Below are 17,871 nucleotides of genomic sequence, written 5' to 3'. Positions count from 1 at the left end.
GGTACTCGTGGGGCTGGGCAGGTGAAAATTAGCGGCGTTGCGTCAGAATCTTCTTGTGATTCTTAAGCTGTAGCAAACCCAAGTTGTGTGCTGAAGCTTAGGCACTAGAACGGTCTGTCCACAGACTCGGGAAGTGGCTAGAAAGGAAGTTTGTATTCATACGGTAAAGAAAAAAGAGCGGACGTTTCTCTCTACTTCGAATTCCTCATTTGTTTGAAGAAATGCTTATGTCCACCTCATCCAAGGAAAAGATCAAGTAAATTAAGGTTGCTCTTTTAAAAGGAAGATAAACATAAGTAAAGTCTTTAAATCATTAAAATAAAGGAGGGCACAGAACTGAGCCATTAAGCCAGTGTTTACAAAGCAGTTACAGATATGAATAGCACATGCAAATAGAGATTTTTCAGTCTCCGTTATATTTTATATGTTTTTATTTACTTGATGTACCTGCTGTAGAGACAGTACATATGCAACTCTTATTGTTTTGTGATTACAGATCAACACTATTTGTGTTAGAAATGAAGAGTGTAAAATGTAAATCACATACAGCGTAACACAGTTATATGAAATCCTGAGAGATCAGCATTGCCTTTAATTTTCTTGTTTTAGGTGATAACTTCAGATTCATTTTTATGACACAAGAAACGTCTTTCTACTGGAAAGTATCAAACTATAACTCTGTTTTTCGGTGATTCTTCAATTTAAAAATTTCTTGAACCAGCTCTGTGAAAGGAGATGAAAACTATAACAACTGAGTAACTTTTACGTAGCTTTATTTTCAAAGTTTTTTGTTTGTAGCTTTTCTTAAGCTTAGTGTTTTTGAACTTAAGGTATGGTGCATCTTTACCATAAGGGATATAATTTAAAATGCCACACCCCACCTCCTCCAATTAGTCTTTACTCTTCTGTAGCTTGATGAATGAATGTGCTTTAAGCAGTGACACAAAGAAGTTGCAGCAATAGATATAAGTATAGCCAGACACAGTATTTTTTGAGCAGTTCCTTAGATAGCGACAGAAGTTTGCTGAAAGAATTCTCAAAAAAACCCAAGAGAAAGCAACAACAAAACAGAATAAGAAAAGCATCCAAAGCTGCCAGCTAGTTGAAATCTCCTTGCTTTGCGCAGGTGTGGAGGGGATCAGACAGCAAAGAGCAGTGGAGGTAGAGGTCGGTTCCAGGCTGGCACGTGCACCGTGACAGCGAGCGAGGAGACCGGAGCCCTCACGGGGAATCTGCAGAGGCGGCTGGGGAGAATTAGGTCTGCTTTGCCCCTTAAGCTGTCAGGAGCAGCAGCAGTGTCTTGTCTTCTATAGCGTGCATAAGGCTTCATGCTGTGATAGATTTAGGCAAATGGTATAGAATGGAAATCCTGTACTTGTACTACTTCTGACATGGAACTGCCTAAAATAGCCATGGTCTTCAAGAAACCAAGCAGAATCTGCTGGCTCAGAGTTACTTCTTAACTGAAAGCAAGAGGAGACCTACATTCCGTGTGTTGCATCAGCTCAGCTTTTAGAGTGCTTCTGGGGGTGAAATGGCTTTTTCACTTCATGGCAAATTTTGTCCCCAGTGCAGTGGGCGTGCTGGATGTGGACAGCTGTGAGAAGCGGTGGAGACTGCAAATCCCAGCCGTGCAAAGAGTCCCTGGAAACTGGCAAGTCAGGCCGTCTTCAGGAAACTCACGTAGCATTCAGTTCACCTTATTGCAGCCCAGGGCTAAAAATGTGCTTCTGACCAGCAGAAATGCCTGCTAAATATTTAAGACGACACCATTGTTACTGCACTCTTTGCTAGCAAAAAAGCTTCAAAAACAATTTTTGAAAAGTTAAAATTTAGTCTGAGTTTGGTTTAAGAACAAATAAAATCTATAGTTTTCAGATCTAGAAGGACAGTTTCCTAAAGTGGTACTCCTGTAAGAGCGAATTGTATGTCCTTGTGCAACGTAGACTTTCCTTTAATGTTTAGGTTACCTGTTGTTTTATACAGTTGCTTCCTTTCAAGCTTGCATTTCATTTGGTTGGTGCTCTCTTGTGTACTGTTGTTTCTGTGCTTGGACTAACTCACTGTGGTCTTTCCATTCTTTTGTGCCTGATGAGCACACGGGGGTGGAAATGGTTTATTCATAATGTCAGGGCTCCGTGCATTTTCTAGTGTGGTCTTACCTTGTGTGACAAACTCATGCACTTACTGTTCCTAAAGGGCTATGGAAAAATTCTGCTAAAATCAATATAGTATTTCCATGGGAATAGGATATACACCCAGTGTATGCTGTGCTCCGTTGCCTCAGTGCGTGCTTCCTAACCTGTAGGAGCACACGCAGAGCTTTGATGCTATTTTAGGGTCTTTCTTTTGAGCTATGAAATGATGAAACTATGCAATTCTCTTGAGAAACTCGTACACTTGAGCCAAAGAAACTTTCAGAAAGTAATACAGGTGTTCTAGTGTTGTTGTCTTCATGGTCGAGCCTACTTTGCACTAGAAAGCGGGCTCTGTGGGATGGATTTATTTCCAAGTGCATGTCCACTTTTGTCACACAAATCTAAGTGATATAAAGATTTCTATGGAAAAGAACATGAACATGATGTTCATGAACATGAACTCTAGAAATCATGCTGTGACGTAAATCGCCTTGTGGGGTTGCCTTTGGAAAATGCAGAGGTAGCCTGATGACTGAGATTTATGCCGTCAGCTCAGAAAGCCTGCGTTTACAACTATGACTGGTTCTCTGCAAATGATGAATCTTCATTCTGCTCACTAGTCAAGATTGTTAAGGAAACTCTCTCTCTTTCTCTCGTTCTTTTGTTTGATTTTACCCAGGAGCTCTGACTCTGAAGAAGCGTTTGAGACCCCAGAGTCCACTACACCAGTAAAAGCTCCACCTTCATCTCCACAGCCACCCCCTGAAGCAGCAGCAGTTGTAGCAGACATAGCAGAACAAGAAATAAGACCTCAGCTGCCCTTGGAAGACACAGGTAATGAGCCCATAATGAGTGGGACCGGTTACTGAAGAAGATGAAACCAAAGGGAGGTATCTGTGTTAGCACAGACGAGGAACGGAGGCTAACAAAATGCTTCCTGGAAGATTAGTTTGTGTGTGCTGGGCATTGTCCGTGCTGAGAGGAAAAACCCTGACTCCTCCTGGAATAAAGCATTGGAGAATCAGTCCATGATATTTGAGGAATAGTAATGGAAAACTAGAAAAGATTTTTTATTTTCTGCTCAGTAAAACTTCATCCCCTTCTCCCAATATTTTAGGAGCTTTACAGAGTCAGATACCTCCTAGAGGAAGGAGGTATGAGATACAGATAATTGGGTTAGCATCATTAACAGTGACAGTTAATAAAATGTTATTTTCAAGTGTACTGTCATCTGAAGTAGAAGGTGAACAAAAAGCTCTTACAGCGTCAATAGAAATATTAATATCAACTCCGTGATACGATATAGGAGTAGTAACACAGCACTATGCGTGAATGTGTGTATAATACACATATATAAGAACTGGAACATGCTGACAAAGTAACCTTTGAAAAGGGAATATTTCATTTAAAAAAAAAAAAAAAGTGTTCTTTGCTCTCCAAATTAAGTAATGGAATATGGTAGAGTAGAAAGTACTGTGTTAGCAAGGAGCCTAAAATACCTTTGTTCGGGTTGTCAGCTGACAGCTCTACAGTTGAAGGTGAGATTACCTGTCGTGCTTTCTTTTTCTCCCCCTCAGAGAGGTACGTTAGCTTGATCACCTAGCTAAATTCCATAAAGGTAATTTTACTCTCAGCAGACTAAAGCTCATTTGTATTTCATTTTGAAGGATATATAGCATTGCCATGCAATGATTTAAAGCTTCCAGTTTCCACTCCAGAAATGGCTGTGTTTAGTACTGGTGAAGCAACAGCTGTGAGTGGTGAATAGATTATAAAGGCTATTGAGCTTTGATTTAGATCTTTGGGGAAGTGACAAATATGTCTTGGATCACTTGAAGCGTTTCTGGGACTTGCACATTAAGGAACGTTCTCTGAGATCATGATTTATGATATGACTTTGGAAGAAGTTAAGATGATGTCTGACAAACTGATTCCACAAAATAAAAAATGAAATAGGATAAATATGACACTTTTTCCTTTCTACTGTTACAGATTCGTCTTCATTGCAGCAGTGCTCCTCATCTTTTCTTTTTTTTGTCTTAATTTCTGTGATTACAAAATAATTTAAGTTCTGAGAGAACAAAAGGATGGATATGGTGAACCGGTTTGAAGTGTGTTTTTAATTACTGTAGTAGATTATCCTCAAACCTTTGATTACACATGTGCTTCCATCACATGTGATTCTTTTCTCCCTATATCCCAAGTCTCCCCCTCCTGTCTCTCAGATAGAAGAAAGAGAGGAAACTGAATGCATCTTATTAATAATGGGTGTGAACTCTACTATTATTGAAGTCCATTTGAAGTATTTGTTCTGCAGAGATTAAAACATTTCATTTGCAGATAAAACTTGTCCATGGGGGGCAAGTTACTGTAAAGTAACAAAGCTATGGTCAGCGTTCCGAAATTATGTATAATGTAGGGTAATTTTTGTGAGGAAAGGAAGATGTGTAATGCAGAAAGGTTTTGAATGTAGGAGGGCAACACAAAGCCTTTATTTGTTTCTGAAATCTTTTAGAAGATATTGGTGTTCCTAAGACTGTAATTTAGGTATTTGCAAGCTTCTTCAGAAATGTGAACAGTTACACATTTTGTACTGTAAAATCCACTTGAATAACATTTATCTTACAGTTAACTTACCTCATAGGTTATGCATGTAATTGCATGCAAAGAAAATGAGTCCCTGACTTGGGAGCTTATGGGCAACTGAAGCAGAGATCTTCATTGATACCAACCCCCTAAATAAACAGGTTTCAATAGAAGAGGAATAAGGAATATGAGGAACTGGAGAGCCTGGCACACAGTGAGAGAAAGCAACATCCAGCCGGCTGTTCTAGTTTGCTAGCCACATGGCTTTGTCCTCTGAATGAGGGTGGTGATGGAGCATGTGTCTGGGTGGAAGAAGGAAGCATAGTAAGTGTTTAAAGGATTATTTCATCTATGATTGACAATATCTATTTATGCAGACGGTTGCAGTTATGCTGCATGATATCATTAGCACAACAGCTGGACCCCACTGCTGGAAAGCCAAAAGGAGAGTTTTTAATTAGCTTGACTTCTATGCTAGCTTAATAAATATGAAAGTGAAATATAGCGAGATTCATCCTGGGTTTGTGCCAGCTCCTGGTGGTGTAAAACCTGCTGCATGGCTCCAGTCCATCAGCAGCAAATCATTGTGCCTGAGCAGAAGAGGGGAGTCAGGACAAGGAGAAGGCCTCCGTCGAGGGAAGAGTCCTAGAGGAACAAAGAAGTAACGGTGCGTTTTGTCGGGTTCGGAGGAGCTTCCTAAGTGTCACTAATGAGCCCTTCCATTCCTCCATTGATATTTTGTTTGCAGTGGAGAATGTTGGTTATGCTGATGAGGCAAATGACTTTGAGGATGCTTTGTGTTTTAAAATTTTGCTAGTGTTTTGAATTATTGTTTGAGGTGCTTTTCTGTAGGCCACATGCTGTACACACACATTCCCCAGTGCTTGCTGATCCTGTTCAGGTGGGGTGAATGCATAGGAGATCACAGATCACCAGCCTGTCTCATCAGCTCCTTGTAGCAGTATCATCTGCTCCTTTGTTCCAAGCATCTGAGCACCAGAAAATTCTCCAAGCCAAGGAGAGCTCCCAAATTTCCTCTTTCTGGCCAGGAATGCTTGCCTTGACAGGGGCGTTCTTCTTCTGCTCCTGCTTTCTGCAGTTGACTGATTAAATCAAATTATATACACAGGGGAGGTGTAAGAGTTGTAGTCCCCTCCATGCATTAGAGCCTGCTGATCAGGATACGGGAGACCTATATTTGATTCCTTCCTCTCTCTGGGGATGTGAAGTCAGGTTTACCAGTAGAGACACAATGACCTAGACAGAAACAAGCCGAATTTTTGGCATGGAAAACATTTTTCTTCTTGTTTTTCCCCATGAAGCCTGATACAGAAAAATTGAAAATAAATTTTGTATCCAGCATTTTCTCCCAGAATGAATGGCCAAGGTATTTTTATGAAAATTTTAAAAATACTACTACTAATTGATTTCATTATTTCAACATTTTTTCATAACAAGCAGGAACTTGAGATAAACTAACTGTGTTTCCAAATGTTAGATAATTCCAATTCCTATATGCTGTAGGACAAGTGTATTTGTCATTAATACTATACTGAGATTCATTATATAATGGAGTGTGTGTGTGTGTGTGTATCTGTATGCCATAGTTATCTTCCAAGGGTATTTTTTGATTTATTTTTCTCTAGAAACATTAGCTTCTTTTGTATTTGCTTTATTAGGTCTGGTTAAGTTTTGTTTCTAACCCTTTCAATATAGTGTTCCTTTTTGTTTACAAGTCACCAGCGTTAAGGCCTTCTATTTTCAGCCTTTTGTTTTTTCCCCCTATTTTAGAGATATGTCAACAAAGGAAAAAAAAGCTTAACTGTCCTAGTGCACAGTGCAGCTCAACCATAAGATGCATTTGTCATAATTTAAAGGGAAAAATATTTTAAAATAACTAGAAGTGTTTTATAGTTTCAACTGCTTAATATATTTTCATTGTTTATGAAGAAAGAGCCAAGATTTAGGTTCAGTAAGCTAGTAGCTGGTGCTGATGTTTCATTTTCTTCCTCCTGAAAATATCTTTAGAACAAATCTGGAGTTACCTCGAAATTTTTTGCAAATATTTCTTTTGTGACTGCATACCAACGAGTGCACTATTTTCACTGTGGTACAGGATGCCCCAAGATGCTGCGTCCTCGGTCCCTCAAGGCATGGGTACCTCAGTGTTCAGAGAGGGGGGAATGCAGGTATAGCAGAAGCACTGAAGGTGAGGAAGAGAAAAGCAAAAAGTGATGCTGCATCAAAATGAAACAATTCTGCCCTTGCTTTGGCTACATCTGTAGCTACTTCTGCAAGTACTGCTGATAGCCTTCTGCATTTCTCTCCTAAGGCTGTAAGAAGGTAGATATAGACCGTAATACTAGTCCTGATCTAAACCTATGCGTGCCTCCTATTCTTTCATATTTGATATAAAGCAGCAGTGGTAGTAATGTCATAAAAACTTTGGTTTCCTCATCAGTGGGCAATTCAGACCACATGCATGAGATTTGTTCCTGTTCAGACTACTTTGTGGGTTTTTGTTTTTTTAAAGAAGGTTGAGTTAAGCGAGGTATGTGTCTTCCTCAGGGCTGTTGCAGGACATGGAAGCTTTACTGTCATGATCTGAAGTGCTGTCAAAATCTGTGTTTTATAAGGTGCAATAGAAACAGAAGGTAACATCTCTGTAATTGCCCAGAAAAATAAAGTAGTGGTTCTTTTTTGATGATTCCAGCAACAGAAAATGTTGTTTAGTAATGCAAACAGATTTTTTATGATAGCCTTCTAGCTTCCTTTTGCTTCTGCCATAATAGGTGACAGATGAAAATGCCAAGCATTAGATGCTTCATCCAGCTCTCGCTTAACTTTCTCCTTACCTTGATGATAGAAGTCTGATTTGTTTTTTTTTTTCTTCATACCTGATCCAGACGAACTTTCCCTAAAATCATAGAATTTTCCTTGAGGAAGGAGCAGAATTTGGGACCTTCTTTTTTAATGAATGAAATGGGAGGTTTTTCAGGGATCATCTGCTCTTTATGACAACATAACTTCCCCTGATGTAGCTCATGAATGAGTTGTCCATATAGTATCTGATATCTACCTGGGGGCATATGCTGCCAGTGCAATTTGTTGTTGACTGTTAGTCAACTATGGGTCAATGCAAGGCGTAATCCTTCTTTAAAACTTATTTCTAGGGCCTTTTCGTAGGGCAAGTCTTGCTTTAATTTGCATAGGTATATTTCTCTTGTAGCATGTTCCTTTCTGATCAAACTGCGTTTTAATAAAATATTGTAATTAGTAATACTGTTTTGCTTAGTTCTACAATGTAAAAAGATAAATTACGCTTCTGTCTGTATATGCTTTTAATGCCAGGGAAAAACGGTCTTAAAATCTCTTTGTACTAATCAAGCTGTGTTGTTTTGCAGTAGTGGGTGCCATTCATGTTCTCCTCTGCTGCCTTTTTACTGTTAGTAGTATGGAGTCAATTCTGATGTACTCCAGGAAGAGTACAAGAGCAGCATTTCGTTTCTACTGAAAGCCATGTTTTCCCAGACAATTTCACATATTGTTTCAGAAGGAAACAATGGAAATGTCACAGCAGTTGCTCAAGCTGCCCTCTGCAGAAATCCGTACCATGAGGAGAGGATTTGGTTAGGAGGAAATGAGCAATTAAATGAGATTAAAGTGCTGCATTATATGGAGCGCACAGAATTTGAATACTGTCTTAATATGAACAGCTGGAAAGCACTGTATATCCTCTGCTTCTGTGGTGTGTTCCTAACCCCAGCTCTACCACTTCTGTGTCTTTTAAATTCAAAGTCCTGCAGGGCATTGATTCTTTTATTTATTTATTTATTTATTTATTTTTTGCGGACTTTGAACAAGGGGGCCTCAAGCCTATTGAGGCCTTTGGTGCATGTCATAATGGAAACACATGATTTTCTGAAGACTTCTTGTTCAGATCCCCCTTTTACTTCATGCTGACCTAGACTTGTACTCTGCTGCCGTATTAGAGATATGCCAGTGTTTATTGCAATGTATTCCATCCAGGTGTCTTCCATTCTCTCTTGGTGTAAAATGTGCAGATGAATCCCCTTTGCAGAAGTCTGATCAGTGTCAGGGTGGTGTGTGCGTGTGCGAAATGAACACCAGCTCAGCTGGCAAACCAGGTCTATTTAATAACCATTCAACCAGACTGGATCCAAGCATAACCGTGTGGAGATTAAGGAGAAGAATATACCGTCCTGAACTACTTCCACCTTATTAATATTAATTTACAAGAAAAGCACAGTAGAACATTATTTTTAATTGATACAACTAAGTAAACGTTCCAGTTTTAAAAGAGAAACTACTTAGCTTTTATTTCTGTGAAAATCTCTGAAAATGCTTGATTCCACTCTAAGATGCTGCCTGGGGAAATGTATCTGATTTCTTCAAAGACTTCTGTTCTGTATATTCATAAATAGTAATAATTCTTGTAATCTTTACGCAGACATATAACTTTCTAAAAAACAAAGAAAAACTATTTTTTCTGTTCTTAATCCATTCATAGCTTCTGACTAAAAGTAATTATTGATTGTCTGTGCTACCTTGATGAAAAACAGTAACGACTGTAACTGGGCAAAATGGAAATTATTTTGCAAAACGTGTGAAGATTGAAATGAAGAACATGTGTAGAAATTTCCCTGAGATGGATTAGGAACGAGCAAAGCATTCATTCTTGGTTTGACCCTATTTTTTTCTCTATAATTGTATAATACAAGCATTGACAATGTGAAAAATGCAAAATTGCTTCAAGAGGGACTACTGCAGCATTTTGCGGCTGTGCTCGTCAGTGAGAGCTTGGCTGCTAGGTACAGGCCAGCTGGCTTACAATAGTTCGGATTGTGGCTGTAGAACCGGAGGGATTTCCCCACTCTCTCATGGTTGGGGCATATATAACACTGGTGAAGATGACTGTGATGTTCACATACGTGGCAGTACAATGGCAGCAGGGACATACCATATTCAGGATTTGTAAAACATTTTGATAATGAGCTTGAACATGCTGAAAGGCAGAAACAACCATCATCTTAATTCTTTCTTACCTCTAAAATATATATATATATAATATTATATATATATATATTTTAAGCTTTTAGATATATACTGTATATTTTTCTACTTTGTCCAGTGTAGCTATATCCCAAGTCGAGAGACCTTTATAAATCCTTTTAGGATTCCATTCAATAAGCAAATATTTAATTACAAAGAAAAGATTTTTGGTTGAAGAGTTTTAGCCTATAATTGTGTGTATAAAATTCTATTTTCACTATTGAATTAAAACTAGACTTTGAGAAATGTGTTTTAAATTATCTGTGGTTTCGAGTGGTCTTTCTTATGGAAGACTTGCATTTGAGAATATTTGTACAGTTGTCTAGTTGACTGATTTTATCTTTACCATAATTTATTTCATACCAAATTCACAGTGATTCATGGTAAGAATGTCTCATTATAAACTTGGAATTATGAGGTCAAAGTGGAGTGTATTGACTGCTTGGGGCGGATAAAGGAACAGCATTAATGGGCTGTGGAGAGGAAGCCGCGTTCCGTAGTTTTTTACTCTGGGAACTTGGTAAAAATAGCACATAAGAAGCAAAACTTACAGATCAACATGTAATTGCTGAAGCACCAGCCAATTTACAGGAAATTTACTGCAGAAGAGCTCTGACATAATTCCGTGAACTCTTTAGGATAGTATGCAATGTGAGTAATAAAGTGCTTGGCGTTCAGATTTTCTGGTATTTGGCATATTTAGCATGTTATGGTTATATCCTTGTCTCTGTTCTCTAAACTAATTCTCACTTAGTTAAGTTCTAGGGGCTTTTACAAGTGCGTATTTTTTATTTTCATGAAATTTGCCTTGAATCCTCTACTGGAGAGAACAGAACTGATTCTCCTTCCCCCTCTGCTCTCCATCAATGCAGACTATATGTTGCAAATACTGGTTCAGTTCGTATGTCCCTTAATCATTTCTTGGTCCGTTTGTATGATTGGAACCTTTTACTTTATTTTTAATGTATTAGAGTATAGTAAAATTTACTAAGCTCTAATTTTTAAAATGTCTGTGGTTCACCCAGTTTTCTGTTTGTTCCCACAGGATTATGTTCAGATACTGTATCCACAGCTGATGTGTCACACAGTGAATCAATTGAAGAAAGCCCTTTCCGTCCCCCTTCCCATTCTTTTTCCACTGTCTTCGATGAGGACAAGCCAATAGCCAGCAGTGGAACTTACAACTTGGACTTTGATAACATTGAGTTGGTTGATTCTTTCCATGCCTTAGGACCGAGCTCTCCAGAAACTAAGAATCGTGACCCCAAAGCGAATGTACGAAGAAAGTCTACCGATTCTGTCCCAGTTTCCAAATCTACGTTATCTCGGTCTCTTAGCCTGCAAGCTAGTGATTTTGATGGAGCATCTTACCTCGGCAATAACGAGGCACTGACGCCGGCGGCAGATGTATACAGTACTGGTTCAAGTAGTGCTTCTAGTACCCTTAAACGAACAAAGAAACCCAGGCCAGCTTCCTTGAAAAAGAAGCAGTCAGCAAAAAAGCCTCCAGAAGCTCCACCAGTGAAGGAAACACCACAAGAACCGTCTGACCTTAGCCAGGCAGATTCTGCCCCAGGTGAGGAAAAAGCAGCATCTGAAACAAAGGTTGACTCAGTAAAAGCTGAATGTACTGAACCTTCTAAAATCTCTGCTGAGAGACAGGAGGCCCCAGCTGTGCCTGAAGGATCCCACCCTTTGGATCCAGACAGTTTTGAAGGGATTAGTGCGTTTAGCACTGGAGGAAGCAAAGTACAAAACTCCCCCCCTGCCAATAGGAAAACACTACCTCTTACAACGACACCAGAGGCTGTGGAGGTGACTCCACCTGACACTGGAGGGCAAGAAGACCCTCCAGTCAAAGGCCTTGCGGTGAGGCTTGAATTTGATTATTCTGAAGAAAAGGGCGTCAGTGAAGACCAGCAAGAGAGCACTCCTCCTCCCAAAAAAGTAGGTAAAAAGCCTGGTGCCAAAATGCCACTACGGAGGCCAAAGACTAAAAAATCAGTGGAAAAGCTTGAAAATGCTCCAACTACGCCAACCAAGTCACCCCCCGATCCAAACGACATCCCTATCACAAAAGGCTCTTACACTTTTGATATTGACAAGTGGGATGATCCTAATTTTAACCCATTCTCTTCTAGTACAAAAATGCAAGAATCTCCCAAACTGCCTCAGCAAACATACGATTTTGAGCCAGACTTGTGCGAGGACTCTATTGACCCTTTTAAATCTTCTTCTAAGATAGCCAGTTCACCTTCTAAATCTCCAGCCTCTTTTGAGATACCAGCCAGTGCCAATGAAACAAATGGAACTGAAGGAGAAAACCTAAATAAACCCGCAAAAAAGAAGAAGACGCCACTAAAGACGTAAGTTAAAGAGCACAGATGTTTCTGGATTAGGAGCCCCTTTAGCACAGTCATACCAGTTTTCTGTGTGCATAGAGATAGGAACACGCTACTGAGTGTTATTAACTGGACGACTGGACTTGTACCTGGGGTCTGTACATGCCTTCCCTCAACATATTATCTCAACAGCTTGATGCTTCCAGCCCAAATGGGGAGCCAGAGCGATGCCAAGGCAGATCAGGCCACTGGATTAGCAGTGGGGTTTTTGAAGTTTTGGGGCCCAATGTAACTTTGAATGGGATCAAGTTTGAGTCTTACCAATTTTGTGCCAAACTTTTTGTGACCTCATCGTGGATGTTTGATACTTTTAAGCTGATAGAAGTATTCACACAAATAAAGATTACTGTATGAATTGCAGTTTTTGAGAGTGGAGCATGGAGCAGTAAGGCGATGAGAAATCTGCCATTGAATCCCGTGGGAAGATCGTTTTATCCAGTGACTTGCAGTATTTAAAAGAAATTAACTGAAACAGAAAGTGTAGTAGTCCACACAGATTTTGAAATAACAATTTAATTTTTGTTTTAAATATAAAACTAAACTTCTGATCAGCTTCCTTTCTGTGAAACAGCGTACAATTCTTCAGAAGGGTAAAAATCTCCTAAGCTGCTAGGTATTAAGCAAATATCCAATTTTAGACAGATTTGACAAATTGCAGGATAAATTGTCTAGCTGCTTGTATTTAGATATTTGATAGTTAAACTCAATGGTTAGTTGTATTCATTGCATGGTTAACTTGCTGGTGTACGTGTTCTGCAGTCCTAGCCTTTCAGACACAGATTTTTTTCCGTTAGTAATCACTAAGTTTATATCCCATTTATCTGAAATCTTTCTCCTGTGTTTCTATAAGAAAACATAAGAAGGACAAAAACCTTGCAATTTGAAGATAAGTTAGTGCAAAGCAGTGCAAAACATGACCTCTCTTATGGAGTGAGAGATTGTTCAGTTGTTTTCTGAGTAGTCGGCTATCCTCCAGGCTTCTAATTCAAGTCCCTTGACAGATTTGAAGTAGTTTGTGCCCTTTTTCTTTAGGTTATTTTTTGAGGGAAGAGCTTAGTTTTTTTTTTTTTTTTTTCTGGTGGTGCTTCATTTTTAGATATGCCTGAAGTTTGGGGCAAATTAAGGGGGGAAATAAAACGCATGCTAAGCCTGTAGTCCAAACTGGTTTAGTCCAAACCCAGAAGAAGACTAAAAGTCTGACTGAAAGAGAGGAACAATTTGGATTTCACTTGTGAAAACTAGAAGGAGAGGAGAGAGAGAGGAGAGAATTTTAGTATCAGCAGAGACTGAAGCCCGATATTTATGACCAGCAGGAGTCTCCTGCGTCTTCCAGTAGCTGCAGTGGAGTTGATAGACCGTATATGAGCCCATTGGGTCTGTCCATCAGTTGTGAATATTAGAATCGGTTACAAAGTTCATAATTTGGGGGCAACATGAATTTACAAAGGGTTAAGTTTGTAAAACCATCCTTCTCCTTGGAAAAATCTGTAAGAGGAAGGCCCTGTCCTACAATCCTAAGAGTTCACCGCTGCTCTTTATTGTGCTGAAGAAGTTAAAACACTCTGGAGTAGGGCTCACAATTTCTTTGTATCCAAGGATTTACAGGAATTCTCTGCCCTCACTTGGGACTGCTTTCACTATATTATGTTTTATATCTCCTTGCTGCAGCCCCATAACCTACTTTTGCAAGTAGTTTCTCACAAAGAAGAGAATCTGTATGTTAATATACATTGCAGCCTGGAGCCATAATACTTTTTCGAAGAAAATTAGCCCTGGACTTGTTGGGGGATAATACCATGGGAAACGGTTGCTGTATTTGCGTCTCTCTCTCTCTAGTCTCTCTTCTCCCCAGAAAGGGTCCCTGGTGTGACTCCTTCATGGGGTCCAGCGCTGGAGAACCGATTCCTGTATAGGGAGGCTGAGTGGAGGGCCTTCCTGGGCAGTGCTCCTTGGGTGGGGCAGGAGAGAAAAGCCAGGGCAAAATACTTCAGCTCTGAGAGGCAGAAAAGTGTGTGTCAGAATTAGGAACTGATGCTGTACTATTTCAGGACTTCTAAAAGCCTAATTAATGGATAATTTTGCAAAGCCAGGGTTTTTTATTAGTACTATTGAGGGGTCCAGAAATCCAGTATGAAAATGTGTTCTTCAGAAGTAAGACGGACAGTGATTTCTGAATTAGTCCTACTGGGAGATGAAGGAGCCCAGCATGAGCTGTAGCCACTGCTAGGCTTGTACTAGTTGGAGTCTGGGCTAGACAGCAAGTCTTACACATGTCAAAACCAATACAACTAACTGGTTATTACTCTTTAATAAAACAAGAAGCGTTCTAGGAACTGACTTCTGTATGAAAAGGTGCGATTTTAGAATGGATGTCAGCCTGACAGAAATTACTCTCTGGTCATGTACCTGTACGCTGAACTGGTCTGCAGTAGATCTTGCTCAGATGATACTGAATCTGATGGCTCCTCAATACCTGCCCAGCAATGAATAAAAATAGAAGCTTTGTATAGGCATTAGGGTCCATATTGTTGGATGATTGGAGGCTGTGTTTGGAAATGGAAGGTGCCAGCTTTCAAGAGCATCCTGCATGAAGAGAGTGGAGCTGAAGCTGCCAAGCTTAGAAGTAGAGGAGAACTTTTCTAAGCCTCAGTTGCGTGGCAAAGTTTGATTGTCCTGAAAACAGAAGCAATCTGGTCTGTCAGAACACGAACTTGATTTCACCCAGAGCCAAAGTATAAGAAGTTTTAAAGAAATGTCATTTTCTTTCTTGACTTAGGGAAATAATTTGAAACACTCAGTCAAGAAGCGTTTTCTGTGCTATCGTAACAGATCAGCAGACATAAAAGCCTTGTATAACTGCTTTTTCCTTAAGCTTGACTGCCACTCAGGAACACTTTCTACATCCCATATAATAACAAAAAATACTGTGTTTTGAAAAAAAAGTGCGTGGCTACCATCACATAAGGCAAGCACATTTAGTATGTTCATAGGGATTTAACTCAAGAGTTCTCAGCTTTGAAAAATGTGTTTTGTAAGATGAACGCGTGTCAAAAGTGTAACACTGGATTTAAAAACATTAAAGGACTTAAGAATAATTCTTTTTTTCTCCCCATCTTTTCCACAAGGAAAAGTAGGGATTAAGATTATACAGGTGGAGATTATGCATGATCAGCTTGCTATAACACATTAACAGAGTTTTTGTAGGTTTGCCCTTTTTGTCAGTTCCTTCTGTCTGTCTCTCTTTTCTTTGTCTTCTTTGTCTTAGGATGGTAGAAGATGTGATGTCTGTATGTTCTCTGTTGTAAGTAATTCTAAGCTAACAATTCAAGTTTCTTCTTTGATTTATGGGCTTTTTAATTTTACTTATTTATTTTGCAGCATGATCAGTTATCCAGCATGAAGCTTTTATGTTAACTACGTCATTTTACTGGCACATGTGAAAGCTCTTTTCAGTAAAATGCCTGGCTGTGAACGAGTTTGAGGAATCTATTACCTTGTTATGTTTGCCTGTCAAATAAGATTCTCTTTTTAAAAGTATATATATTTCATATCCTTCAGCTAATGCATGAAAGTTTTATTTCTCTTGTTAATTTAAATGATAGACTACAGCTTTGTAGAAATGTTTCTCCTTCTTAAAGGAGTAAGTTATCCTAATTATTTCTGGCATCATAACCAGATAATTAGCAGCACTGAGCAGACTAATATTCAACTGCCCAATTTATTTTCCCCTATAGATAGATGATATTGATTTACTCTCTACCAATTGAAACTCTTCATTATAATTTTTAGTGTTTCTCTTCTTGCCATTCATTGATCATCAGGAAGAGCTGATGGGCAGTAATTTCTGCCACTGCACCTCAGTTCAAACATTAAATCTATATAAAAATTGGGTGTGAAATTTTTCTGCTTCTCCTAGTTAATAGCAAAAGTGTGTTTGATTAACTCTGTCACTATGCATTAAAAGAGCTGGTAGATGCTTGGTTTCTTTCTTGGTTAGGAAATATATTTAACCTATTGTGAACAAGCATAAGAGCAACGTTCATAACTGTATACCTACACATAATATATTTTCTTCATTCTGTTTGCCTGACTTAAACTTGTGGGGTTTTGAAGGGCGACAGTGTTTGTATTCCCAGTTTGCATTCCGAGCTGTCAGAGGAACCAGAAGCAGAACTGCCATGTTTGTTGCTATGCTCGTTTTAAGGCAAGGGGTTCCTGTTGTGCATGTTTGTAAAGGCAGAATGTAGTTCATCCAGAGCATACTGATTTCCTACCTAATCTTCATGATTTATATGGTTCTTGGAGCTTACTCTCTAAGTGTAGCACAGCTTGCTTTCTTGAACCATTCTTGTAAAGATATATTTTGGACCTTATATTCAGATAGGAAACTGAAGCAGACGGAAGCTAAATAATTTGCTTAAGGCCCCTGAGGATGTCCCTGGTGGAGCAGGGATTTGAATTAGCCTTGCCATGGAATAATAGCTGTGTTCTATAAATATGTCAGTGTGAAAAATATTTTAGTGAGTCTACAAATACGGCAGTCCTGCTTTCCTCAGCTTTTGGGAGTCAAGGGCTGTTCCAAATGCACGATAAGAATGTGCACCTACAGCATGTTTCTCTGTGGTGCCACTGCCTAATAGATGGGAATTTAAAGCAGAAGGGTTTACAGTGGTTGCATTTTCTGTGGCGGTCTCTTGCTAAGTGTAAAATGACCTGATTCCCTCTGGTATTACCATACTAACTGTTGTAACTTTGTTTTTAGTGATACATTTAGGGTGAAAAAATCACCAAAAAGATCCCCGTTATCTGATCCTCCTTCTCAGGTAAAGTACTACGTTATTTTGATGCCTGTAATTGGTGGTCTTGTTAGGGGTAAATAAGAGAAATTTGATATCTGTTAATGTATAATTGTACTTTTTATAATGAAAAAGTTTTAGTAAACAATGTTAGCATATTGGTGTCCCAAATATAGTGGATTGGACTCTAATCATAACTTATTAAACTTTGGGTCTCTGAAGGCATGCGTTCAGTGTTTATTAGACCTAGTATTTGCTTTGGGAATTCTAGTTAGACTGTTAGTGGATACGTTTTGGAAAGACCCACTTTACAATGGAAAGGCAATGCAAATAAATGTCTTTGAGTTAGTTATTATTCTAAAAAAATTAAACTGGCCATCCACCCTGAAATTTTTAGATTAGGAAGTAATAAACTAAGCACGTGTGGTTGGTAAACTGGAAGGAAAATAGAAATCAAATAAGTGGGCTGATCTACCAGGTTGATCTACTTGGTTTTACCCTGTGTTGCAAACTGCTGGCAGGTGGTTTTCTTGGGAGAGAAGTTAACAAAAGCTGTTCTGTGTGTAAACGCCTAACTGCTTTGATGTGGTGCAAATTCTTTTCTTGTTGTTCATCTTCATACTATCCAACTGACCCTTTTATTTATGCTAATGGATGGCACAGAAGTGTCTTGAGAAAGAATGCATGACCTCGGAGAGCTGTGAAGGCTTGCTACCATGGGGGAGGTCTAAAAAGTCAGTTTTGCTGGTCAAAGACTTCAGCCATGGATGTGTGTCGCTTATGTCAAGTGCATAACAGATTTAAAGGGCTGCATTTTCTTTCTTCCTTGTTATCAGGGCAGCTTTGCACTGTAAGTATTTATCATCAAAGAGTTTA

At 39.1% G+C, this 17,871-nt stretch overlaps 1 protein-coding gene across 2 annotated transcripts in view; it reads left to right on the top strand.

Moving 5' to 3' along the window:
- The window catches only part of TACC2 (transforming acidic coiled-coil containing protein 2), a 133,408-nt gene that overhangs the window by 83,847 nt on the left and 31,690 nt on the right, over positions 1-17,871 (top strand). Inside the window, exons 8-11 of one of the 2 annotated variants that reach the window (XM_068951525.1) lie at positions 2,818-2,972; positions 10,843-12,163; positions 15,465-15,500; positions 16,962-17,022. In XM_068951525.1, coding sequence (XP_068807626.1) covers positions 2,818-2,972; positions 10,843-12,163; positions 15,465-15,500; positions 16,962-17,022 — 1,573 coding nt within the window. The remainder of the gene's footprint in view (positions 1-2,817; positions 2,973-10,842; positions 12,164-15,464; positions 15,501-16,961; positions 17,023-17,871) is intronic. The other variant, XM_068951526.1, reaches the window with a different exon arrangement.

Source organism: Struthio camelus, chromosome 7 (genome assembly GCF_040807025.1).
Source record: "Struthio camelus isolate bStrCam1 chromosome 7, bStrCam1.hap1, whole genome shotgun sequence".
Taxonomy (NCBI): Eukaryota; Metazoa; Chordata; class Aves; order Struthioniformes; family Struthionidae; genus Struthio; species Struthio camelus.
Note: the sequence above shows the minus strand (reverse complement) of the source record. Positions and strands in the feature narration are given on the sequence as shown.